Source organism: Hyla sarda, unplaced genomic scaffold (genome assembly GCF_029499605.1).
Source record: "Hyla sarda isolate aHylSar1 unplaced genomic scaffold, aHylSar1.hap1 scaffold_115, whole genome shotgun sequence".
Lineage (NCBI taxonomy): Eukaryota > Metazoa > Chordata > Amphibia > Anura > Hylidae > Hyla > Hyla sarda.
Window position 1 is genome coordinate 133,609 of NW_026607771.1, and position 27,748 is coordinate 161,356.

At 46.7% G+C, this 27,748-nt stretch overlaps 1 protein-coding gene across 1 annotated transcript in view; it reads left to right on the plus strand.

The window, feature by feature from the left end:
• Positions 1-27,748, plus strand: part of LOC130302061 (solute carrier family 22 member 7-like) — a 232,898-nt gene that overhangs the window by 96,361 nt on the left and 108,789 nt on the right. Inside the window, exons 7-8 of the mRNA XM_056551674.1 lie at positions 2,578-2,792; positions 9,875-9,977. Of these exons, the coding sequence (XP_056407649.1) occupies positions 2,578-2,792; positions 9,875-9,977 (318 nt within the window). The remainder of the gene's footprint in view (positions 1-2,577; positions 2,793-9,874; positions 9,978-27,748) is intronic.

The window sequence follows — 27,748 nt, forward strand, 5'->3', positions numbered from 1 at the left end:
TATGATCATACAGTTACAGCTGCACAGTCCTCTCTATCCCCTCCCTGCACTCATCTCTATGATCATAGAGAGAACTGTGTGGTCATACAGTTACAGCTGCACAGTCCTCTCTACCCCCTCCCAGCACTCATCTCTATGATCATACAGAGAATTGTGTAGTCATACACTCACATCTGCACAGTCCTCTCTATTCCCTCCCTGCATTCATCTCTATGATCATACAGAGTACTGTGTAGTCATACACTCACATCTGCACAGTCCTCTCTATCCCCTCCCTGCACTAATCTCTATGATCATACACTCACATCTGCACAGTCCTCTCTATCCCCTCCCTGCATTCATCTCTATGATCATACACTCACATCTGCACAGTCCTCTCTATCCCCTCCCTGCACTCATCTCTATGATCATACAGAGAATTGTGTAGTCATACACTCACATCTGCACAGTCCTCTCTATCCCCTCTCTGCACTCATCTCTATGATCATACAGAGAATTGTGTAGTCATACACTCACATCTGCACAGTCCTCTCTATCCCCTCCCTGCATTCATCTCTATGATCATACACTCACATCTGCACAGTCCTCTCTATCCCCTCCCTGCACTCATCTCTATGATCATACAGAGAATTGTGTAGTCATACACTCACATCTGCACAGTCCTCTCTATCCCCTCCCTGCACTCATCTCTATGATCATACAGAGAATTGTGTAGTCATACACTCACATCTGCACAGTCCTCTCTATCCCCTCCCTGCATTCATCTCTATGATCATACACTCACATCTGCACAGTCCTCTCTATCCCCTCCCTGCACTCATCTCTATGATCATACAGAGAATTGTGTAGTCATACACTCACATCTGCACAGTCCTCTCTATCCCCTCCCTGCACTCATCTCTATGATTATACACTCACATCTGCACAGTCCTCTCTATCCCCTCCCTGCATTCATCTCTATGATCATACACTCACATCTGCACAGTCCTCTCTATCCCCTCCCTGCACTCATCTCTATGATCATACAGAGTACTGTGTAGTCATACACTCACATCTGCACAGTCCTCTCTATTCCCTCCCTGCACTCATCTCTATGATCATACAGAGTACTGTGTAGTCATACACTCACATCTGCACAGTCCTCTCTATCCCCTCCCTGCACTCATCTCTATGATCATACAGAGAATTGGGTAGTCATACACTCACATCTGCACAGTCCTCTCTATCCCCTCCCTGCATTCATCTCTATGATCATACACTCACATCTGCACAGTCCTCTCTATCACCTCCCTGCACTCATCTCTATGATCATACAGAGAATTGTGTAGTCATACACTCACATCTGCACAGTCCTCTCTATCCCCTCCCTGCACTCATCTCTATGATCACACACTCACATCTGCACAGTCCTCTCTATCCCCTCCCTGCACTCATCTCTATGATTATACACTCACATCTGCACAGTCCTCTCTATCCCCTCCCTGCATTCATCTCTATGATCATACACTCACATCTGCACAGTCCTCTCTATCCCCTCCCTGCACTCATCTCTATGATCATACAGAGAATTGTGTAGTCATACACTCACATCTGCACAGTCCTCTCTATTCCCTCCCTGCACTCATCTCTATGATCATACAGAGTACTGTGTAGTCATACACTCACATCTGCACAGTCCTCTCTATCCCCTCCCTGCACTCATCTCTATGATCATACAGAGAATTGTGTAGTCATACACTCACATCTGCACAGTCCTCTCTATCCCCTCCCTGCACTCATCTCTATGATCATACAGAGAATTGTGTAGTCATACACTCACATCTGCACAGTCCTCTCTATCCCCTCCCTGCACTCATCTCTATGATTATACACTCACATCTGCACAGTCCTCTCTATCCCCTCCCTGCATTCATCTCTATGATCATACACTCACATCTGCACAGTCCTCTCTATCCCCTCCCTGCACTCATCTCTATGATCATACAGAGAATTGTGTAGTCATACACTCACATCTGCACAGTCCTCTCTATCCCCTCCCTGCACTCATCTCTATGATCATACAGAGAATTGTGTAGTCATACACTCACATCTGCACAGTCCTCTCTATCCCCTCCCTGCACTCATCTCTATGATTATACACTCACATCTGCACAGTCCTCTCTATCCCCTCCCTGCATTCATCTCTATGATCATACACTCACATCTGCACAGTCCTCTCTATCCCCTCCCTGCACTCATCTCTATGATCATACAGAGAATTGTGTAGTCATACACTCACATCTGCACAGTCCTCTCTATCCCCTCCCTGCACTCATCTCTATGATCATACAGAGAATTGTGTAGTCATACACTCACATCTGCACAGTCCTCTCTATCCCCTCCCTGCACTCATCTCTATGATCATACAGAGAATTGTGTAGTCATACACTCACATCTGCATAGTCCTTTTGGTGTCATCTGTGAGATTCTTTGTCCCTTTTTAGGTGATTGGTTCAGTCCGTATCACATGACCGGTCCTCACTGTGGAGGGCCCTTGCTGTGCTGTGGCCCCTGATCTTACCTTTTATGTCCCCACAGGTTTGGTGTCGCCTTCAGTTATTATGGCATCAGCTTCCATGTCACTGGGTTCAGCCTCAGCCCATATCTCACCCACTTCATCTTTGGCGCCATAGAGATTCCAGCGAAGGTTGGCGTCTACCTACTGTTGGACCGCATCGGGCGCAAGAGATGTCAGGGGTGGTCCCTAATCATAACAGCAACCTGCATAGGACTTACCTGCCTCATACCCCCAGGTGACCTCACTACTATCCTCCTTATATAACTCACCTGCCTCATACCTCTATATAACCTCACTACTATCCTCCTTATATACCTCACCTGCCCCATACCTCTATATAACCTCACTACTATCCTTATATACCTCACCTGCCCCATACCTCTATATAACCTCACTACTATCCTCCTTATATACCTCACCTGCCCCATACCTCTATATAACCTCACTACTATCCTCCTTATATACCTCACCTGCCTCATACCCCAGGTGACCTCACTACTATCCTTATATACCTCTCCTGCCTCATACCTCTATATAACCTCACTACTATCCTCCTTATATACCTCTCCTGCCCCATACCTCTATATAACCTCACTACTATCCTCCTTATATACCTCTCCTGCCTCATACCTCTATATAACCTCACTACTATCCTCCTTATATACCTCTCCTGCCTCATACCTCTATATAACCTCACTACTATCCTCCTTATATACCTCTCCTGCCTCATACCTCTATATAACCTCACTACTATCCTTATATACCTCTCCTGCCTCATACCTCTATATAACCTCACTACTATCCTCCTTATATACCTCTCCTGCCTCATACCTCTATATAACCTCACTACTATCCTCCTTATATACCTCTCCTGCCCCATACCTCTATATAATCTCACTACTATCCTCCTTATATACCTCTCCTGCCCCATACCTCTATATAACCTCACTACTATCCTCCTTATATACCTCACCTGCCCCATACCTCTATATAACCTCACTACTATCCTCCTTATATACCTCTCCTGCCTCATACCTCTATATAACCTCACTACTATCCTCCTTATACACCTCACCTGCCTCATACCTCTATATAACCTCACTACTATCCTTATATACCTCTCCTGCCTCATACCTCTATATAACCTCACTACTATCCTCCTTATATACCTCTCCTGCCCCATACCTCTATATAACCTCACTACTATCCTCCTTATATACCTCACCTGCCTCATACCTCTATATAACCTCACTACTATCCTCCTTATATACCTCTCCTGCCTCATACCTCTATATAACCTCACTACTATCCTCCTTATATACCTCTCCTGCCTCATACCTCTATATAACCTCACTACTATCCTCCTTATATACCTCTCCTGCCTCATACCTCTATATAACCTCACTACTATCCTTATATACCTCTCCTGCCTCATACCTCTATATAACCTCACTACTATCCTCCTTATATACCTCTCCTGCCTCATACCTCTATATAACCTCACTACTATCCTCCTTATATACCTCACCTGCCTCATACCTCTATATAACCTCACTACTATCCTTCTTATATACCTCTCCTGCCCCATACCTCTATATAACCTCACTACTATCCTCCTTATATACCTCTCCTGCCCCATAACTCTATATAACCTCACTACTATCCTCCTTATATACCTCACCTGCCTCATACCTCTATATAACCTCACTACTATCCTCCTTATATACCTCTCCTGCCCCATACCTCTATATAACCTCACTACTATCCTCCTTATATACCTCTCCTGCCTCATACCTCTATATAACCTCACTACTATCCTCCTTATATACCTCACCTTCCTCATACCTCTATATAACCTCACTACTATCCTCCTTATATACCTCTCCTGCCTCATACCTCTATATAACCTCACTACTATCCTCCTTATATACCTCTCCTGCCTCATACCTCTATATAACCTCACTACTATCCTTATATACCTCTCCTGCCCCATACCTCTATATAACCTCACTACTATCCTCCTTATATACCTCACCTGCCCCATACCTCTATATAACATCACTACTATCCTCCTTATATACCTCACCTGCCTCATACCTCTATATAACCTCACTACTATCCTCCTTATATACCTCTCCTGCCTCATACCTCTATATAACCTCACTACTATCCTCCTTATATACCTCTCCTGCCTCATACCCCCAGGTGACCTCACTACTATCCTTATATACCTCTCCTGCCTCATACCTCTATATAACCTCACTACTATCCTCCTTATATACCTCACCTGCCTCATACCTCTATATAACCTCACTACTATCCTCCTTATATACCTCTCCTGCCTCATACCTCTATATAACCTCACTACTATCCTCCTTATATACCTCACCTGCCTCATACCTCTATATAACCTCACTACTATCCTCCTTATATACCTCTCCTGCCTCATACCTCTATATAACCTCACTACTGTCCTCCTTATATACCTCACCTGCCTCATACCTCTATATAACCTCACTACTATCCTTATATACCTCTCCTGCCTCATACCTCTATATAACCTCACTACTATCCTCCTTATATACCTCTCCTGCCCCATACCTCTATATAACCTCACTACTATCCTCCTTATATACCTCTCCTGCCTCATACCTCTATATAACCTCACTACTGTCCTTCTTATATACCTCACCTGCCTCATACCTCTATATAACCTCACTACTATCCTTATATACCTCTCCTGCCTCATACCTCTATATAACCTCACTACTATCCTCCTTATATACCTCTCCTGCCCCATACCTCTATATAACCTCACTACTATCCTCCTTATATACCTCACCTGCCCCATACCTCTATATAACCTCACTACTATCCTCCTTATATACCTCACCTGCCTCATACCTCTATATAACCTCACTACTATCCTTATATACCTCTCCTGCCTCATACCTCTATATAACCTCACTACTATCCTCCTTATATACCTCACCTGCCCCATACCTCTATATAACCTCACTACTATCCTCCTTATATACCTCACCTGCCCCATACCTCTATATAACCTCACTACTATCCTCCTTATATACCTCACCTGCCTCATACCTCTATATAACCTCACTACCATCCTCCTTATATACCTCACCTGCCCCATACCTCTATATAACCTCACTACTATCCTCCTTATATACCTCTCCTGCCTCATACCTCTATATAACCTCACTACTATCCTCCTTATATACCTCTCCTGCCCCATACCTCTATATAACCTCACTACTATCCTCCTTATATACCTCACCTGCCTCATACCTCTATATAACCTCACTACTATCCTCCTTATATACCTCTCCTGCCTCATACCTCTATATAACCTCACTACTATCCTCCTTATATACCTCACCTGCCTCATACCTCTATATAACCTCACTACTATCCTTATATACCTCTCCTGCCTCATACCTCTATATAACCTCACTACTATCCTCCTTATATACCTCTCCTGCCCCATACCTCTATATAACCTCACTACTATCCTCCTTATATACCTCTCCTGCCCCATACCTCTATATAACCTCACTACTATCCTCCTTATATACCTCACCTGCCTCATACCTCTATATAACCTCACTACTATCCTCCTTATATACCTCTCCTGCCCCATACCTCTATATAACCTCACTACTATCCTCCTTATATACCTCACCTGCCCCATACCTCTATATAACCTCACTACTATCCTCCTTATATACCTCACCTGCCTCATACCTCTATATAACCTCACTACTATCCTCCTTATATACCTCTCCTGCCCCATACCTCTATATAACCTCACTACTATCCTCCTTATATACCTCACCTGCCCCATACCTCTATATACCCTCACTACTATCCTCCTTATATACCTCTCCTGCCCCATACCTCTATATAACCTCACTACTATCCTCCTTATATACCTCACCTGCCTCATACCTCTATATAACCTCACTACTATCCTCCTTATATACCTCTCCTGCCTCATACCTCTATATAACCTCACTACTATCCTCCTTATATACCTCTCCTGCCTCATACCTCTATATAACCTCACTACTATCCTTATATACCTCTCCTGCCTCATACCTCTATATAACCTCACTACTATCCTCCTTATATACCTCTCCTGCCTCATACCTCTATATAACCTCACTACTATCCTCCTTATATACCTCTCCTGCCTCATACCTCTATATAACCTCACTACTATCCTCCTTATATACCTCTCCTGCCTCATACCTCTATATAACCTCACTACTATCCTCCTTATATACCTCACCTGCCTCATACCTCTATATAACCTCACTACTATCCTTATATACCTCTCCTGCCTCATACCTCTATATAACCTCACTACTATCCTCCTTATATACCTCACCTGCCTCATACCTCTATATAACCTCACTACTATCCTTATATACCTCTCCTGCCTCATACCTCTATATAACCTCACTACTATCCTCCTTATATACCTCTCCTGCCTCATACCTCTATATAACCTCACTACTATCCTCCTTATATACCTCACCTGCCTCATACCTCTATATAATCTCACTACTATCCTCCTTATATACCTCACCTGCCTCATACCTCTATATAACCTCACTACTATCCTTATATACCTCTCCTGCTTCATACCTCTATATAACCTCACTACTATCCTCCTTATATACCTCTCCTGCCCCATACCTCTATATAACCTCACTACTATCCTCCTTATATACCTCTCCTGCCCCATACCTCTATATAACCTCACTACTATCCTCCTTATATACCTCTCCTGCCCCATACCTCTATATAACCTCACTACTATCCTCCTGATATACCTCACCTGCCCCATACCTCTATATAACCTCACTACTATCCTCCTTATATACCTCACCTGCCTCATACCTCTATATAACCTCACTACTATCCTCCTTATATACCTCTCCTGCCTCATACCTCTATATAACCTCACTACTATCCTCCTTATATACCTCTCCTGCCTCATACCTCTATATAACCTCACTACTATCCTCCTTATATACCTCTCCTGCCTCATACCTCTATATAACCTCACTACTATCCTCCTTATATACCTCACCTGCCTCATACCTCTATATAACCTCACTACTATCCTTATATACCTCTCCTGCCTCATACCTCTATATAACCTCACTACTATCCTCCTTATATACCTCTCCTGCCCCATACCTCTATATAACCTCTCTTCTATCCTCCTTATATACCTCACCTGCCCCATACCTCTATATAACCTCACTACTATCCTCCTTATATACCTCTCCTGCCTCATACCTCTATATAACCTCACTACTATCCTCCTTATATACCTCTCCTGCCCCATACCTCTATATAACATCACTACTATCCTCCTTATTTACCTCTCCTGCCCCATACCTCTATATAACCTCACTACTATCCTCCTTATATACCTCACCTGCCTCATACCTCTATATAACATCACTACTATCCTCCTTATATACCTCTCCTGCCTCATACCTCTATATAACCTCACTACTATCCTCCTTATATACCTCTCCTGCCTCATACCTCTATATAACCTCACTACTATCCTTATATACCTCTGCTGCCTCATACCTCTATATAACCTCACTACTATCCTTATATACCTCACCTGCCCCATATCTCTATATAACCTCACTACTATCCTTATATACCTCACCTGCCCCATACCTCTATATAACCTCACTACTATCCTCCTTATATACCTCTCCTGCCCCATACCTCTATATAACATCACGACTATCCTCCTTATACACCTCTCCTGCCCCATACCTCTATATAACCTCACTACTATCCTCCTTATATACCTCTCCTGCCTCATATCTCTATATAACCTCACTACTATCCTTATATACCTCTCCTGCCTCATACCTCTATATAACCTCACTACTATCCTTATATACCTCACCTGCCCCATACCTCTATATAACCTCACTACTATCCTCCTTATATACCTCTCCTGCCCCATACCTCTATATAACCTCACTACTATCCTCCTTATATACCTCACCTGCCCCATATCTCTATATAACCTCACTACTATCCTTATATACCTCTCCTGCCTCATACCTCTATATAACCTCACTACTATCCTCCTTATATACCTCACCTGCCCCATACCTCTATATAACCTCACTACTATCCTTCTTATATACCTCACCTGCCCCATACCTCTATATAACCTCACTACTATCCTCCTTATATACCTCTCCTGCCCCATACCTCTATATAACCTCACTACTATCCTTATATACCTCACCTGCCTCATACCTCTATATAACCTCACTACTATCCTCCTTATATACCTCACCTGCCCCATACCTCTATATAACCTCACTACTATCCTCCTTATATACCTCTCCTGCCCCATACCTCTATATAACATCACTACTATCCTCCTTATATACCTCTCCTGCCTCATACCTCTATATAACCTCACTACTATCCTTATATACCTCTCCTGCCCCATACCTCTATATAACCTCACTACTATCCTCCTTATATACCTCTCCTGCCTCATACCTCTATATAATCTCACTACTATCCTCCTTATATACCGCACCTGCCCCATACCTCTATATAACCTCACTACTATCCTTATATACCTCTCCTGCTTCATACCTCTATATAACCTCACTACTATCCTCCTTATATACCTCTCCTGCCTCATATCTCTATATAACCTCACTACTATCCTCCTTATATACCTCACCTGCCCCATACCTCTATATAACCTCACTACTATCCTCCTTATATACCTCACCTGCCTCATACCTCTATATAACCTCACTACTATCCTTATATACCTCTCCTGCCTCATACCTCTATATAACCTCACTACTATCCTTATATACCTCACCTGCCCCATACCTCTATATAACCTCACTACTATCCTCCTTATATACCTCACCTGCCTCATACCTCTATATAACCTCACTACTATCCTCCTTATATACCTCTCCTGCCCCATACCTCTATATAACCTCACTACTATCCTCCTTATATACCTCTCCTGCCTCATACCTCTATATAACCTCACTACTATCCTCCTTATATACCTCACCTGCCCCATACCTCTATATAACCTCACTACTATCCTCCTTATATACCTCTCCTGCCCCATACCTCTATATAACCTCACTACTATCCTTATATACCTCTCCTGCCTCATACCTCTATATAACCTCACTACTATCCTCCTTATATACCTCACCTGCCCCATACCTCTATATAACCTCACTGTATATTTGTTACCAGGACACTGGCGCTCCCTAGTGGCCATCCTTGGGAAAGGCTTCTCGGAGGCGGCATTTACTACGGCGTTTCTCTTCTCGGCAGAACTGTTCCCAACCGTCCTCAGGTGTTTGTTATTATAATAACCGCTTTCTCCATAGACACAAATTCTATGCCATGAGGGAAGGTTGGGGGACATGTTGTTTTTGGTGGGGTTATGGGGTCGATCACATCACGTGTTGTTTTTGGTGGGGTTATGGGGTCGATCACATCACGTGTTGTTTTTGGTGGGGTTATGGGGTCGCTCACATCACGTGTTGTTTTTGGTGAGGTTATGGGGTCGCTCACATCACATATTGTTTTTGGTGGGGTTATGGGGTCGATCACATCACATGTTGTTTTTGGTGGGGTTATGGGGTCGCTCACATAACGTGTTGTTTTGGTGGGGTTATGGGGTCGCTCACATCACATGTTGTTTTTGGTGGGGTTATGGGGTCGCTCACATCACGTGTTGTTTTTGGTGGGGTTATAGGGTCGCTCACATAACGTGTTGTTTTTGGTGGGGTTATGGGGTCGCTCACATCACGTGTTGTTTTTGGTGGGGTTATGGGGTCGCTCACATCACATATTGTTTTTGGTGGGGTTATGGGGTCGATCACATCACATGTTGTTTTTGGTGGGGTTATGGGGTCGCTCACATCACGTGTTGTTTTTGGTGGGGTTATAGGGTCGCTCACATAACGTGTTGTTTTTGGTGGGGTTATGGGGTCGCTCACATCACGTGTTGTTTTTGGTGGGGTTATGGGGTCGCTCACATCACATATTGTTTTTGGTGGGGTTATGGGGTCGATCACATCACATGTTGTTTTTGGTGGGGTTATGGGGTCGCTCACATCACGTGTTGTTTTTGGTGGGGTTATGGGGTCGCTCACATCACATGTTGTTTTTGGTGGGGTTATGGGGTCGATCACATCACGTGTTGTTTTTGGTGGGGTTATGGGGTCGCTCACATCACGTGTTGTTTTTGGTGGGGTTATAGGGTCGCTCACATAACGTGTTGTTTTTGGTGGGGTTATGGGGTCGCTCACATCACGTGTTGTTTTTGGTGGGGTTATGGGGTCGCTCACATCACATATTGTTTTTGGTGGGGTTATGGGGTCGATCACATCACATGTTGTTTTTGGTGGGGTTATGGGGTCGCTCACATCACGTGTTGTTTTTGGTGGGGTTATGGGGTCGCTCACATCACATGTTGTTTTTGGTGGGGTTATGGGGTCGCTCACATCACGTGTTGTTTTTGGTGGGGTTATAGGGTCGCTCACATAACGTGTTGTTTTTGGTGGGGTTATGGGGTCGCTCACATCACGTGTTGTTTTTGGTGGGGTTATGGGGTCGCTCACATCACATATTGTTTTTGGTGGGGTTATGGGGTCGATCACATCACATGTTGTTTTTGGTGGGGTTATGGGGTCGCTCACATCACGTGTTGTTTTTGGTGGGGTTATAGGGTCGCTCACATAACGTGTTGTTTTTGGTGGGGTTATGGGGTCGCTCACATCACGTGTTGTTTTTGGTGGGGTTATGGGGTCGCTCACATCACATATTGTTTTTGGTGGGGTTATGGGGTCGATCACATCACATGTTGTTTTTGGTGGGGTTATGGGGTCGCTCACATCACGTGTTGTTTTTGGTGGGGTTATGGGGTCGCTCACATCACATGTTGTTTTTGGTGGGGTTATGGGGTCGCTCACATCACGTGTTGTTTTTGGTGGGGTTATAGGGTCGCTCACATAACGTGTTGTTTTTGGTGGGGTTATGGGGTCGCTCACATCACGTGTTGTTTTTGGTGGGGTTATGGGGTCGCTCACATCACATATTGTTTTTGGTGGGGTTATGGGGTCGATCACATCACATGTTGTTTTTGGTGGGGTTATGGGGTCGCTCACATCACGTGTTGTTTTTGGTGGGGTTATGGGGTCGCTCACATCACATGTTGTTTTTGGTGGGGTTATGGGGTCGCTCACATCACGTGTTGTTTTTGGTGGGGTTATAGGGTCGCTCACATAACGTGTTGTTTTTGGTGGGGTTATGGGGTCGCTCACATCACTTGTTGTTTTTGGTGGGGTTATGGGGTCGCTCACATCACATATTGTTTTTGGTGGGGTTATGGGGTCGCTCACATCATGTGTTGTTTTTGGTGGGGTTATGGGGTCGCTCACATAACGTGTTGTTTTTGGTGGGGTTATGGGGTCGCTCACATAACATGTTGTTTTTGGTGGGGTTATGGGGTCGCTCACATCTCATGTTGTTTTTGGTGGGGTTATGGGGTCGCTCACATCACATGTTGTTTTTGGTGGGGTTATAGGGTCGCTCACATCACATGTTGTTTTTGGTGGGGTTATGGGGTCGATCACATTACGTGTTGTTTTTGGTAGGGTTATGGGGTCGCTCACATCACATGTTGTTTTTGGTGGGGTTATGTGGCGATCACATCACATGTTGTTTTTGGTGGGGTTATGGGGTCGCTCACATCATGTGTTGTTTTTGGTGGGGTTATGGGGGTCGATCACATCGCGTGTTGTTTTTGGTGGGGTTATGGGGTCGATCACATCACGTGTTGTTTTTGGTGGGGTTATGGGGTCGCTCACATCACATGTTGTTTTTGGTGGGGTTATGGGGTCGCTCACATCATGTGTTGTTTTTGGTGGGGTTATGGGGTCGCTCACATCATGTGTTGTTTTTGGTGGGGTTATGGGGTCGCTCACATCATGTGTTGTTTTTGGTGGGGTTATGGGGTCGCTCACATCTCATGTTGTTTTTGGTTGGGTTATGGGGTCGCTCACATCACGTGTTGTTTTTGGTGGGGTTATGTGGCGATCACATCACGTGTTGTTTTTGGTGGGGTTATGGGGTTGCTCACATCACATGTTGTTTTTGGTGGGGTTATGGGGTCGCTCACATCACGTGTTGTTTTTGGTGGGGTTATGGGGTCGCTCACATCTCATGTTGTTTTTGGTGGGGTTATGGGGTCGCTCACATCACGTGTTGTTTTTGGTGGGGTTATGTGGCGATCACATCACGTGTTGTTTTTGGTGGGGTTATGGGGTCGCTCACATAACGTGTTGTTTTTGGTGGGGTTATGGGGTCGCTCACATAACGTGTTGTTTTTGGTGGGGTTATGGGGTGGCTCACATCACATGTTGTTTTTGGTGGGGTTATGGGGTCGATCACATCACGTGTTGTTTTTGGTGGGGTTATGGGGTCGATCACATCACTTGTTGTTTTTGGTGGGGTTATAGGGTCGCTCACATCACATGTTGTTTTGGTGGGGTTATGGGGTCGCTCACATCACGTGTTGTTTTTGGTGGGGTTATGGGGTCGCTCACATCACGTGTTGTTTTTGGTGGGGTTATGGGGTCGCTCACATCTCATGTTGTTTTTGGTGGGGTTATGGGGTCGCTCACATCACGTGTTGTTTTTGGTGGGGTTATGGGGTCGATCACATCACATGTTGTTTTTGGTGAGGTTATGGGGTCGCTCACATCACGTGTTGTTTTTGGTGAGGTTATAGGGTCGCTCACATCACATGTTGTTTTTGGTGAGGTTATGGGGTCGCTCACATCACGTGTTGTTTTTGGTGGGGTTATGGGGTCGATCACATCACGTGTTGTTTTTGGTGGGGTTATGGGGTCGATCACATCACGTGTTGTTTTTGGTGGGGTTATGGGGTCGCTCACATCACATATTGTTTTTGGTGGGGTTATGGGGTCGCTCACATCACGTGTTGTTTTTGGTGGGGTTATGGGGTGGCTCACATCACGTGTTGTTTTTGGTGGGGTTATGGGGTCGCTCACATCACGTGTTGTTTTTGGTGGGGTTATGGGGTGGCTCACATCACGTGTTGTTTTTGGTGGGGTTATGGGGTCGCTCACATCACGTGTTGTTTTTGGTGGGGTTATGGTGTTGCTTACATCACTTGTTGTTTTTGGTGGGGTTATGGGGTCGATCACATCACATGTTGTTTTTGGTGGGGTTATGGGGTCGCTCACATCACATGTTGTTTTGGTGGGGTTATGGGGTCGCTCACATCACGTGTTGTTTTTGGTGGGGTTATGGGGCGATCACATCACATGTTGTTTTTGGTGGGGTTATGTGGCGATCACATCACATGTTGTTTTTGGTGGGGTGATGGGGTCGCTCACATCACGTGTTGTTTTTGGTGGGGTTATGGGGTCGCTCACATCACGTGTTGTTTTTGGTGGGGTTATGGGGTCGATCACATCACGTGTTGTTTTTGGTGGGGTTATGGGGTCGCTCACATCACATATTGTTTTTGGTGGGGTTATGGGGTCGCTCACATCACGTGTTGTTTTTGGTGGGGTTATGGGGTGGCTCACATCACGTGTTGTTTTTGGTGGGGTTATGGGGTCGCTCACATCACGTGTTGTTTTTGGTGGGGTTATGGGGTCGCTCACATCACGTGTTGTTTTTGGTGGGGTTATGGTGTTGCTTACATCACTTGTTGTTTTTGGTGGGGTTATGGGGTCGATCACATCACATGTTGTTTTTGGTGGGGTTATGGGGTCGCTCACATCACATGTTGTTTTGGTGGGGTTATGGGGTCGCTCACATCACGTGTTGTTTTTGGTGGGGTTATGGGGCGATCACATCACATGTTGTTTTTGGTGGGGTTATGTGGCGATCACATCACATGTTGTTTTTGGTGGGGTGATGGGGTCGCTCACATCACGTGTTGTTTTTGGTGGGGTTATAGGGTCGATGACATCATGTGTTGTTTTTGGTGGGGTTATGGGGTCGCTCACATCACGTGTTGTTTTTGATGGGGTTATGGGGTCGCTCACATCACGTGTTGTTTTTGGTGGGGTTATGGGGTCGCTCACATCACGTGTTGTTTTTGGTGGGAATATGGGGTCGCTCACATCACATGTTGTTTTTGGTGGGGTTATGGGGTCGCTCACATCACGTGTTGTTTTTGATGGGGTTATGGGGTCGCTCACATCACGTGTTGTTTTTGGTGGGGTTATGGGGTCGCTCACATCACGTGTTGTTTTTGGTGGGAATATGGGGTCGCTCACATCACGTGTTGTTTTTGGTGGGGTTATGGGGTCGCTCACATAACGTGTTGTTTTTGGTGGGGTTATGGGGTCGATCACATCATGTGTTGTTTTTGGTGGGGTTATGGGGTCGCTCACATCACATATTGTTTTTGGTGGGGTTATGGGGTCGATCACATCACATGTTGTTTTTGGTGGGGTTATGGGGTCGCTCACATCACGTGTTGTTTTTGGTGGGGTTATGGGGTCGCTCACATCACATGTTGTTTTTGGTGGGGTTATGGGGTCGCTCACATCACGTGTTGTTTTTGGTGGGGTTATAGGGTCGCTCACATAACGTGTTGTTTTTGGTGGGGTTATGGGGTCGCTCACATCACGTGTTGTTTTTGGTGGGGTTATGGGGTCGCTCACATCACATATTGTTTTTGGTGGGGTTATGGGGTCGATCACATCACATGTTGTTTTTGGTGGGGTTATGGGGTCGCTCACATCACGTGTTGTTTTTGGTGGGGTTATGGGGTCGCTCACATCACATGTTGTTTTTGGTGGGGTTATGGGGTCGCTCACATCACGTGTTGTTTTTGGTGGGGTTATAGGGTCGCTCACATAACGTGTTGTTTTTGGTGGGGTTATGGGGTCGCTCACATCACGTGTTGTTTTTGGTGGGGTTATGGGGTCGCTCACATCACATATTGTTTTTGGTGGGGTTATGGGGTCGATCACATCACATGTTGTTTTTGGTGGGGTTATGGGGTCGCTCACATCACGTGTTGTTTTTGGTGGGGTTATGGGGTCGCTCACATCACATGTTGTTTTTGGTGGGGTTATGGGGTCGCTCACATCACGTGTTGTTTTTGGTGGGGTTATAGGGTCGCTCACATAACGTGTTGTTTTTGGTGGGGTTATGGGGTCGCTCACATCACGTGTTGTTTTTGGTGGGGTTATGGGGTCGCTCACATCACATATTGTTTTTGGTGGGGTTATGGGGTCGATCACATCACATGTTGTTTTTGGTGGGGTTATGGGGTCGCTCACATCACGTGTTGTTTTTGGTGGGGTTATGGGGTCGCTCACATCACATGTTGTTTTTGGTGGGGTTATGGGGTCGCTCACATCACGTGTTGTTTTTGGTGGGGTTATAGGGTCGCTCACATAACGTGTTGTTTTTGGTGGGGTTATGGGGTCGCTCACATCACTTGTTGTTTTTGGTGGGGTTATGGGGTCGCTCACATCACATATTGTTTTTGGTGGGGTTATGGGGTCGCTCACATCATGTGTTGTTTTTGGTGGGGTTATGGGGTCGCTCACATAACGTGTTGTTTTTGGTGGGGTTATGGGGTCGCTCACATAACATGTTGTTTTTGGTGGGGTTATGGGGTCGCTCACATCTCATGTTGTTTTTGGTGGGGTTATGGGGTCGCTCACATCACATGTTGTTTTTGGTGGGGTTATAGGGTCGCTCACATCACATGTTGTTTTTGGTGGGGTTATGGGGTCGATCACATTACGTGTTGTTTTTGGTAGGGTTATGGGGTCGCTCACATCACATGTTGTTTTTGGTGGGGTTATGTGGCGATCACATCACATGTTGTTTTTGGTGGGGTTATGGGGTCGCTCACATCACGTGTTGTTTTTGGTGGGGTTATGGGGGTCGATCACATCGCGTGTTGTTTTTGGTGGGGTTATGGGGTCGATCACATCACGTGTTGTTTTTGGTGGGGTTATGGGGTCGCTCACATCACATGTTGTTTTTGGTGGGGTTATGGGGTCGCTCACATCATGTGTTGTTTTTGGTGGGGTTATGGGGTCGCTCACATCATGTGTTGTTTTTGGTGGGGTTATGGGGTCGCTCACATCTCATGTTGTTTTTGGTTGGGTTATGGGGTCGCTCACATCACGTGTTGTTTTTGGTGGGGTTATGTGGCGATCACATCACGTGTTGTTTTTGGTGGGGTTATGGGGTTGCTCACATCACATGTTGTTTTTGGTGGGGTTATGGGGTCGCTCACATCACGTGTTGTTTTTGGTGGGGTTATGGGGTCGCTCACATCTCATGTTGTTTTTGGTGGGGTTATGGGGTCGCTCACATCACGTGTTGTTTTTGGTGGGGTTATGTGGCGATCACATCACGTGTTGTTTTTGGTGGGGTTATGGGGTCGCTCACATAACGTGTTGTTTTTGGTGGGGTTATGGGGTCGCTCACATAACGTGTTGTTTTTGGTGGGGTTATGGGGTGGCTCACATCACATGTTGTTTTTGGTGGGGTTATGGGGTCGATCACATCACGTGTTGTTTTTGGTGGGGTTATGGGGTCGATCACATCACTTGTTGTTTTTGGTGGGGTTATAGGGTCGCTCACATCACATGTTGTTTTGGTGGGGTTATGGGGTCGCTCACATCACGTGTTGTTTTTGGTGGGGTTATGGGGTCGCTCACATCACGTGTTGTTTTTGGTGGGGTTATGGGGTCGCTCACATCTCATGTTGTTTTTGGTGGGGTTATGGGGTCGCTCACATCACGTGTTGTTTTTGGTGGGGTTATGGGGTCGATCACATCACATGTTGTTTTTGGTGAGGTTATGGGGTCGCTCACATCACGTGTTGTTTTTGGTGAGGTTATAGGGTCGCTCACATCACATGTTGTTTTTGGTGAGGTTATGGGGTCGCTCACATCACGTGTTGTTTTTGGTGGGGTTATGGGGTCGATCACATCACGTGTTGTTTTTGGTGGGGTTATGGGGTCGATCACATCACGTGTTGTTTTTGGTGGGGTTATGGGGTCGCTCACATCACATATTGTTTTTGGTGGGGTTATGGGGTCGCTCACATCACGTGTTGTTTTTGGTGGGGTTATGGGGTGGCTCACATCACGTGTTGTTTTTGGTGGGGTTATGGGGTCGCTCACATCACGTGTTGTTTTTGGTGGGGTTATGGGGTGGCTCACATCACGTGTTGTTTTTGGTGGGGTTATGGGGTCGCTCACATCACGTGTTGTTTTTGGTGGGGTTATGGTGTTGCTTACATCACTTGTTGTTTTTGGTGGGGTTATGGGGTCGATCACATCACATGTTGTTTTTGGTGGGGTTATGGGGTCGCTCACATCACATGTTGTTTTGGTGGGGTTATGGGGTCGCTCACATCACGTGTTGTTTTTGGTGGGGTTATGGGGCGATCACATCACATGTTGTTTTTGGTGGGGTTATGTGGCGATCACATCACATGTTGTTTTTGGTGGGGTGATGGGGTCGCTCACATCACGTGTTGTTTTTGGTGGGGTTATGGGGTCGCTCACATCACGTGTTGTTTTTGGTGGGGTTATGGGGTCGATCACATCACGTGTTGTTTTTGGTGGGGTTATGGGGTCGCTCACATCACATATTGTTTTTGGTGGGGTTATGGGGTCGCTCACATCACGTGTTGTTTTTGGTGGGGTTATGGGGTGGCTCACATCACGTGTTGTTTTTGGTGGGGTTATGGGGTCGCTCACATCACGTGTTGTTTTTGGTGGGGTTATGGGGTCGCTCACATCACGTGTTGTTTTTGGTGGGGTTATGGTGTTGCTTACATCACTTGTTGTTTTTGGTGGGGTTATGGGGTCGATCACATCACATGTTGTTTTTGGTGGGGTTATGGGGTCGCTCACATCACATGTTGTTTTGGTGGGGTTATGGGGTCGCTCACATCACGTGTTGTTTTTGGTGGGGTTATGGGGCGATCACATCACATGTTGTTTTTGGTGGGGTTATGTGGCGATCACATCACATGTTGTTTTTGGTGGGGTGATGGGGTCGCTCACATCACGTGTTGTTTTTGGTGGGGTTATAGGGTCGATGACATCATGTGTTGTTTTTGGTGGGGTTATGGGGTCGCTCACATCACGTGTTGTTTTTGATGGGGTTATGGGGTCGCTCACATCACGTGTTGTTTTTGGTGGGGTTATGGGGTCGCTCACATCACGTGTTGTTTTTGGTGGGAATATGGGGTCGCTCACATCACATGTTGTTTTTGGTGGGGTTATGGGGTCGCTCACATCACGTGTTGTTTTTGATGGGGTTATGGGGTCGCTCACATCACGTGTTGTTTTTGGTGGGGTTATGGGGTCGCTCACATCACGTGTTGTTTTTGGTGGGAATATGGGGTCGCTCACATCACGTGTTGTTTTTGGTGGGGTTATGGGGTCGCTCACATAACGTGTTGTTTTTGGTGGGGTTATGGGGTCGATCACATCATGTGTTGTTTTTGGTGGGGTTATGGGGTCGCTCACATCACATATTGTTTTTGGTGGGGTTATGGGGTCGATCACATCACATGTTGTTTTTGGTGGGGTTATGGGGTCGCTCACATCACGTGTTGTTTTTGGTGGGGTTATGGGGTCGCTCACATCACATGTTGTTTTTGGTGGGGTTATGGGGTCGCTCACATCACGTGTTGTTTTTGGTGGGGTTATAGGGTCGCTCACATAACGTGTTGTTTTTGGTGGGGTTATGGGGTCGCTCACATCACGTGTTGTTTTTGGTGGGGTTATGGGGTCGCTCACATCACATATTGTTTTTGGTGGGGTTATGGGGTCGATCACATCACATGTTGTTTTTGGTGGGGTTATGGGGTCGCTCACATCACGTGTTGTTTTTGGTGGGGTTATGGGGTCGCTCACATCACATGTTGTTTTTGGTGGGGTTATGGGGTCGCTCACATCACGTGTTGTTTTTGGTGGGGTTATAGGGTCGCTCACATAACGTGTTGTTTTTGGTGGGGTTATGGGGTCGCTCACATCACTTGTTGTTTTTGGTGGGGTTATGGGGTCGCTCACATCACATATTGTTTTTGGTGGGGTTATGGGGTCGCTCACATCATGTGTTGTTTTTGGTGGGGTTATGGGGTCGCTCACATAACGTGTTGTTTTTGGTGGGGTTATGGGGTCGCTCACATAACATGTTGTTTTTGGTGGGGTTATGGGGTCGCTCACATCTCATGTTGTTTTTGGTGGGGTTATGGGGTCGCTCACATCACATGTTGTTTTTGGTGGGGTTATAGGGTCGCTCACATCACATGTTGTTTTTGGTGGGGTTATGGGGTCGATCACATTACGTGTTGTTTTTGGTAGGGTTATGGGGTCGCTCACATCACATGTTGTTTTTGGTGGGGTTATGTGGCGATCACATCACATGTTGTTTTTGGTGGGGTTATGGGGTCGCTCACATCACGTGTTGTTTTTGGTGGGGTTATGGGGGTCGATCACATCGCGTGTTGTTTTTGGTGGGGTTATGGGGTCGATCACATCACGTGTTGTTTTTGGTGGGGTTATGGGGTCGCTCACATCACATGTTGTTTTTGGTGGGGTTATGGGGTCGCTCACATCATGTGTTGTTTTTGGTGGGGTTATGGGGTCGCTCACATCTCATGTTGTTTTTGGTTGGGTTATGGGGTCGCTCACATCACGTGTTGTTTTTGGTGGGGTTATGTGGCGATCACATCACGTGTTGTTTTTGGTGGGGTTATGGGGTCGCTCACATCACATGTTGTTTTTGGTGGGGTTATGGGGTCGCTCACATCACGTGTTGTTTTTGGTGGGGTTATGGGGTCGCTCACATCTCATGTTGTTTTTGGTGGGGTTATGGGGTCGCTCACATCACGTGTTGTTTTTGGTGGGGTTATGTGGCGATCACATCACGTGTTGTTTTTGGTGGGGTTATGGGGTCGCTCACATAACGTGTTGTTTTTGGTGGGGTTATGGGGTCGCTCACATAACGTGTTGTTTTTGGTGGGGTTATGGGGTGACTCACATCACATGTTGTTTTTGGTGGGGTTATGGGGTCGATCACATCACGTGTTGTTTTTGGTGGGGTTATGGGGTCGATCACATCACTTGTTGTTTTTGGTGGGGTTATAGGGTCGCTCACATCACATGTTGTTTTGGTGGGGTTATGGGGTCGCTCACATCACGTGTTGTTTTTGGTGGGGTTATGGGGTCGCTCACATCACGTGTTGTTTTTGGTGGGGTTATGGGGTCGCTCACATCTCATGTTGTTTTTGGTGGGGTTATGGGGTCGCTCACATCACGTGTTGTTTTTGGTGGGGTTATGGGGTCGATCACATCACATGTTGTTTTTGGTGAGGTTATGGGGTCGCTCACATCACGTGTTGTTTTTGGTGAGGTTATAGGGTCGCTCACATCACATGTTGTTTTTGGTGAGGTTATGGGGTCGCTCACATCACGTGTTGTTTTTGGTGGGGTTATGGGGTCGATCACATCACGTGTTGTTTTTGGTGGGGTTATGGGGTCGATCACATCACGTGTTGTTTTTGGTGGGGTTATGGGGTCGCTCACATCACATATTGTTTTTGGTGGGGTTATGGGGTCGCTCACATCACGTGTTGTTTTTGGTGGGGTTATGGGGTGGCTCACATCACGTGTTGTTTTTGGTGGGGTTATGGGGTCGCTCACATCACGTGTTGTTTTTGGTGGGGTTATGGGGTGGCTCACATCACGTGTTGTTTTTGGTGGGGTTATGGGGTCGCTCACATCACGTGTTGTTTTTGGTGGGGTTATGGTGTTGCTTACATCACTTGTTGTTTTTGGTGGGGTTATGGGGTCGATCACATTACGTGTTGTTTTTGGTGGGGTTATGGGGTCGATCACATCACATGTTGTTTTTGGTGGGGTTATGGGGTCGCTCACATCACATGTTGTTTTGGTGGGGTTATGGGGTCGCTCACATCACGTGTTGTTTTTGGTGGGGTTATGGGGCGATCACATCACATGTTGTTTTTGGTGGGGTTATGTGGCGATCACATCACATGTTGTTTTTGGTGGGGTGATGGGGTCGCTCACATCACGTGTTGTTTTTGGTGGGGTTATGGGGTCGCTCACATCACGTGTTGTTTTTGGTGGGGTTATGGGGTCGATCACATCACGTGTTGTTTTTGGTGGGGTTATGGGGTCGCTCACATCACATATTGTTTTTGGTGGGGTTATGGGGTCGCTCACATCACGTGTTGTTTTTGGTGGGGTTATGGGGTGGCTCACATCACGTGTTGTTTTTGGTGGGGTTATGGGGTCGCTCACATCACGTGTTGTTTTTGGTGGGGTTATGGGGTCGCTCACATCACGTGTTGTTTTTGGTGGGGTTATGGTGTTGCTTACATCACTTGTTGTTTTTGGTGGGGTTATGGGGTCGATCACATCACATGTTGTTTTTGGTGGGGTTATGGGGTCGCTCACATCACATGTTGTTTTGGTGGGGTTATGGGGTCGCTCACATCACGTGTTGTTTTTGGTGGGGTTATGGGGCGATCACATCACATGTTGTTTTTGGTGGGGTTATGTGGCGATCACATCACATGTTGTTTTTGGTGGGGTGATGGGGTCGCTCACATCACGTGTTGTTTTTGGTGGGAATATGGGGTCGCTCACATCACATGTTGTTTTTGGTGGGGTTATGGGGTCGCTCACATCACGTGTTGTTTTTGATGGGGTTATGGGGTCGCTCACATCACGTGTTGTTTTTGGTGGGGTTATGGGGTCGCTCACATCACGTGTTGTTTTTGGTGGGAATATGGGGTCGCTCACATCACGTGTTGTTTTTGGTGGGGTTATGGGGTCGCTCACATAACGTGTTGTTTTTGGTGGGGTTATGGGGTCGATCACATCATGTGTTGTTTTTGGTGGGGTTATGGGGTCGATCACATCACATGTTGTTTTTGGTGGAGTTATGGGGTCGCTCACATAACGTGTTGTTTTTGGTGGGGTTATGGGGTCGATCACATCACGTGTTGTTTTTGGTGGGGTTATGGTGTTGCTTACATCACGTGTTGTTTTTGGTGGGGTTATGGGGTCGCTCACATCACGTGTTGTTTTTGGTGGGGTTATGGGGTCGCTCACATCACGTGTTGTTTTTGGTGGGGTTATGGGGTCGCTCACATCACGTGTTGTTTTTGGTGGGGTTATGGTGTTGCTTACATCACGTGTTGTTTTTGGTGGGGTTATGGGGTCGCTCACATCACGTGTTGTTTTTGGTGGGGTTATGGGGTCGCTCACATCACGTGTTGTTTTTGGTGGGGTTATGGGGTCGATCACATCATGTGTTGTTTTTGGTGGGGTTATGGGGTCGCTCACATCTCATGTTGTTTATGGTGGGGTTATGGGGTCGCTCACATCACATGTTGTTTTTGGTGGGGTTATGGGGTCGCTCACATCTCATGTTGTTTTTGGTGGGGTTTTGGGGTCGCTCACATCTCATGTTGTTTTTGGTGGGGTTATGGGGTCGCTCACATCACGTGTTGTTTTTGGTGGGGTTATGGGGTCGATCACATCACGGGTTGTTTTTGGTGGGGTTATGGGGTCGCTCATATCACGTGTTGTTTTTGGTGGGGTTATGGGGTCGATCACATCACATGTTGTTTTTGGTGGGGTTATGGGGTCGCTCACATCTCATGTTGTTTTTGGTGGGGTTATGGGGTCGCTCACATCACATGTTGTTTTTGGTGGGGTTATGGGGTCGATCACATCACATGTTGTTTTTGGTGGGGTTATGGGGTCGCTCACATCTCATGTTGTTTTTGGTGGGGTTATGGGGTCGCTCACATCACGTGTTGTTTTTGGTGGGGTTATGGGGTCGATCACATCACTTGTTGTTTTTGGTGGGGTTATAGGGTCGCTCACATCACATGTTGTTTTGGTGGGGTTATGGGGTCGCTCACATCACGTGTTGTTTTTGGTGGGGTTATGGGGTCGCTCACATCACATATTGTTTTTGGTGGGGTTATGGGGTCGCTCACATAACGTGTTGTTTTTGGTGGGGTTATGGGGTCGCTCACATCACTTGTTGTTTTTGGTGGGGTTATGGGGTCGCTCACATCACATATTGTTTTTGGTGGGGTTATGGGGTCGCTCACATAACGTGTTGTTTTTGGTGGGGTTATGGGGTCGCTCACATAACATGTTGTTTTTGGTGGGGTTATGGGGTCGCTCACATCTCATGTTGTTTTTGGTGGGGTTATGGGGTCGCTCACATCACATGTTGTTTTTGGTGGGGTTATAGGGTCGCTCACATCACATGTTGTTTTTGGTGGGGTTATGGGGTCGATCACATTACGTGTTGTTTTTGGTAGGGTTATGGGGTCGCTCACATAACATGTTGTTTTTGGTGGGGTTATGGGGTCGATCACATCACATGTTGTTTTTGGTGGGGTTATGGGGTCGATCACATCACTTGTTGTTTTTGGTGGGGTTATGTGGCGATCACATCACGTGTTGTTTTTGGTGGGGTTATGGGGTCGCTCACATCACGTGTTGTTTTTGGTGGGGTTATGGGGGTCGATCACATCGCGTGTTGTTTTTGGTGGGGTTATGGGGTCGATCACATCACGTGTTGTTTTTGGTGGGGTTATGGGGTCGCTCACATCACATGTTGTTTTTGGTGGGGTTATGGGGTCGCTCACATCATGTGTTGTTTTTGGTGGGGTTATGGGGTCGCTCACATCTCATGTTGTTTTTGGTGGGGTTATGGGGTCGCTCACATCTCATGTTGTTTTTGGTGGGGTTATGGGGTCGCTCACATCACGTGTTGTTTTTGGTGGGGTTATGTGGCGATCACATCACGTGTTGTTTTTGGTGGGGTTATGGGGTCGCTCACATAACGTGTTGTTTTTGGTGGGGTTATGGGGTCGCTCACATAACGTGTTGTTTTTGGTGGGGTTATGGGGTGGCTCACATCACATGTTGTTTTTGGTGGGGTTATGGGGTCGCTCACATCACGTGTTGTTTTTGGTGGGGTTATGGGGTCGATCACATCACATGTTGTTTTTGGTGGGGTTATGGGGTCGCTCACATCACGTGTTGTTTTTGGTGAGGTTATAGGGTCGCTCACATCACATGTTGTTTTTGGTGAGGTTATGGGGTCGCTCACATCACGTGTTGTTTTTGGTGGGGTTATGGGGTCGATCACATCACGTGTTGTTTTTGGTGGGGTTATGGGGTCGATCACATCACGTGTTGTTTTTGGTGGGGTTATGGGGTCGCTCACATCACATATTGTTTTTGGTGGGGTTATGGGGTCGCTTACATCACGTGTTGTTTTTGGTGGGGTTATGGGGTGGCTCACATCACGTGTTGTTTTTGGTGGGGTTATGGGGTCGCTCACATCACGTGTTGTTTTTGGTGGGGTTATGGGGTGGCTCACATCACGTGTTGTTTTTGGTGGGGTTATGGGGTCGCTCACATCACGTGTTGTTTTTGGTGGGGTTATGGTGTTGCTTACATCACTTGTTGTTTTTGGTGGGGTTATGGGGTCGATCACATCACATGTTGTTTTTGGTGGGGTTATGGGGTCGCTCACATCACATGTTGTTTTGGTGGGGTTATGGGGTCGCTCACATCACGTGTTGTTTTTGGTGGGGTTATGGGGCGATCACATCACATGTTGTTTTTGGTGGGGTTATGTGGCGATCACATCACATGTTGTTTTTGGTGGGGTGATGGGGTCGCTCACATCACGTGTTGTTTTTGGTGGGGTTATAGGGTCGATGACATCATGTGTTGTTTTTGGTGGGGTTATGGGGTCGCTCACATCACGTGTTGTTTTTGATGGGGTTATGGGGTCGCTCACATCACGTGTTGTTTTTGGTGGGGTTATGGGGTCGCTCACATCACGTGTTGTTTTTGGTGGGAATATGGGGTCGCTCACATCACATGTTGTTTTTGGTGGGGTTATGGGGTCGCTCACATCACGTGTTGTTTTTGGTGGGGTTATGGGGTCGCTCACATAACGTGTTGTTTTTGGTGGGGTTATGGGGTCGATCACATCATGTGTTGTTTTTGGTGGGGTTATGGGGTCGATCACATCACATGTTGTTTTTGGTGGAGTTATGGGGTCGCTCACATAACGTGTTGTTTTTGGTGGGGTTATGGGGTCGATCACATCACGTGTTGTTTTTGGTGGGGTTATGGTGTTGCTTACATCACGTGTTGTTTTTGGTGGGGTTATGGGGTCGCTCACATCACGTGTTGTTTTTGGTGGGGTTATGGGGTCGCTCACATCACGTGTTGTTTTTGGTGGGGTTATGGGGTCGCTCACATCACGTGTTGTTTTTGGTGGGGTTATGGTGTTGCTTACATCACGTGTTGTTTTTGGTGGGGTTATGGGGTCGCTCACATCACGTGTTGTTTTTGGTGGGGTTATGGGGTCGATCACATCACGTGTTGTTTTTGGTGGGGTTATGGGGTCGCTCACATCAGGTGTTGTTTTTGGTGGGGTTATGGGGTCGCTCACATCACGTGTTGTTTTTGGTGGGGTTATGGGGTCGCTCACATCACGTGTTGTTTTTGGTGGGGTTATGGGGTCGCTCACATAACATGTTGTTTTGGTGGGGTTATGGGGTCGATCACATCACGTGTTGTTTTTGGTGGGGTTATGGGGTCGCTAACATCATGTGTTGTTTTTGGTGGGGTTATGGGGTCGCTCACATCACATGTTGTTTTTGGTGGGGTCATGGGGTCGCTCACATCACATATTGTTTTTGGTGGGGTTATGTGGCGATCACATCACGTGTTGTTTTTGGTGGGGTTATGGGGTCGCTCACATCACATGTTGTTTTGGTGGGGTTATGGGGTCGCTCACATCACGTGTTGTTTTTGGTGGGGTTATGGGGTCGATCACATCATGTGTTGTTTTTGGTGGGGTTATGGGGTCGCTCACATCTCATGTTGTTTATGGTGGGGTTATGGGGTCGCTCACATCACATGTTGTTTTTGGTGGGGTTATGGGGTCGCTCACATCTCATGTTGTTTTTGGTGGGGTTATGGGGTCGCTCACATCTCATGTTGTTTTTGGTGGGGTTATGGGGTCGCTCACATCACGTGTTGTTTTTGGTGGGGTTATGGGGTCGATCACATCACGGGTTGTTTTTGGTGGGGTTATGGGGTCGCTCATATCACGTGTTGTTTTTGGTGGGGTTATGGGGTCGATCACATCACATGTTGTTTTTGGTGGGGTTATGGGGTGGCTCACATCACATGTTGTTTTTGGTGGGGTTATGGGGTCGCTCACATCACGTGTTGTTTTTGGTGGGGTTATGGGGTCGATCACATCACTTGTTGTTTTTGGTGGGGTTATGGGGTCGCTCACATCACGTGTTGTTTTTGGTGGGGTTATGGGGTCGCTCACATCTCATGATGTTTTTGGTGGGGTTATGGGGTCGCTCACATCACGTGTTGTTTTTGGTGGGGTTATGGGGTCGATCACATCACGGGTTGTTTTTGGTGGGGTTATGGGGGTCGATCACATCACATGTTGTTTTTGGTGGGGTTATGGGGTCGCTCACATCACGTGTTGTTTTTGGTGGGGTTATGGGGTCGATCACATCACATGTTGTTTTTGGTGGGGTTATGGGGTCGCTCACATCACGTGTTTTTTTTGGTGGGGTTATGGGGTCGATCACATCACATGTTGTTTTTGGTGGGGTTATGGGGTCGCTCACATCACGTGTTGTTTTTGGTGGGGTTATAGGGTCGCTCACATCACATGTTGTTTTTGGTGAGGTTATGGGGTCGCTCACATCACGTGTTGTTTTTGGTGGGGTTATGGGGTCGATCACATCACGTGTTGTTTTTGGTGGGGTTATGGGGTCGATCACATCACGTGTTGTTTTTGGTGGGGTTATGGGGTCGCTCACATCACATATTGTTTTTGGTGGGGTTATGGGGTCGATCACATCACATGTTGTTTTTGGTGGGGTTATGGGGTCGCTCACATCACGTGTTGTTTTTGGTGGGGTTATGGGGTCGCTCACATCACATGTTGTTTTTGGTGGGGTTATGGGGTCGC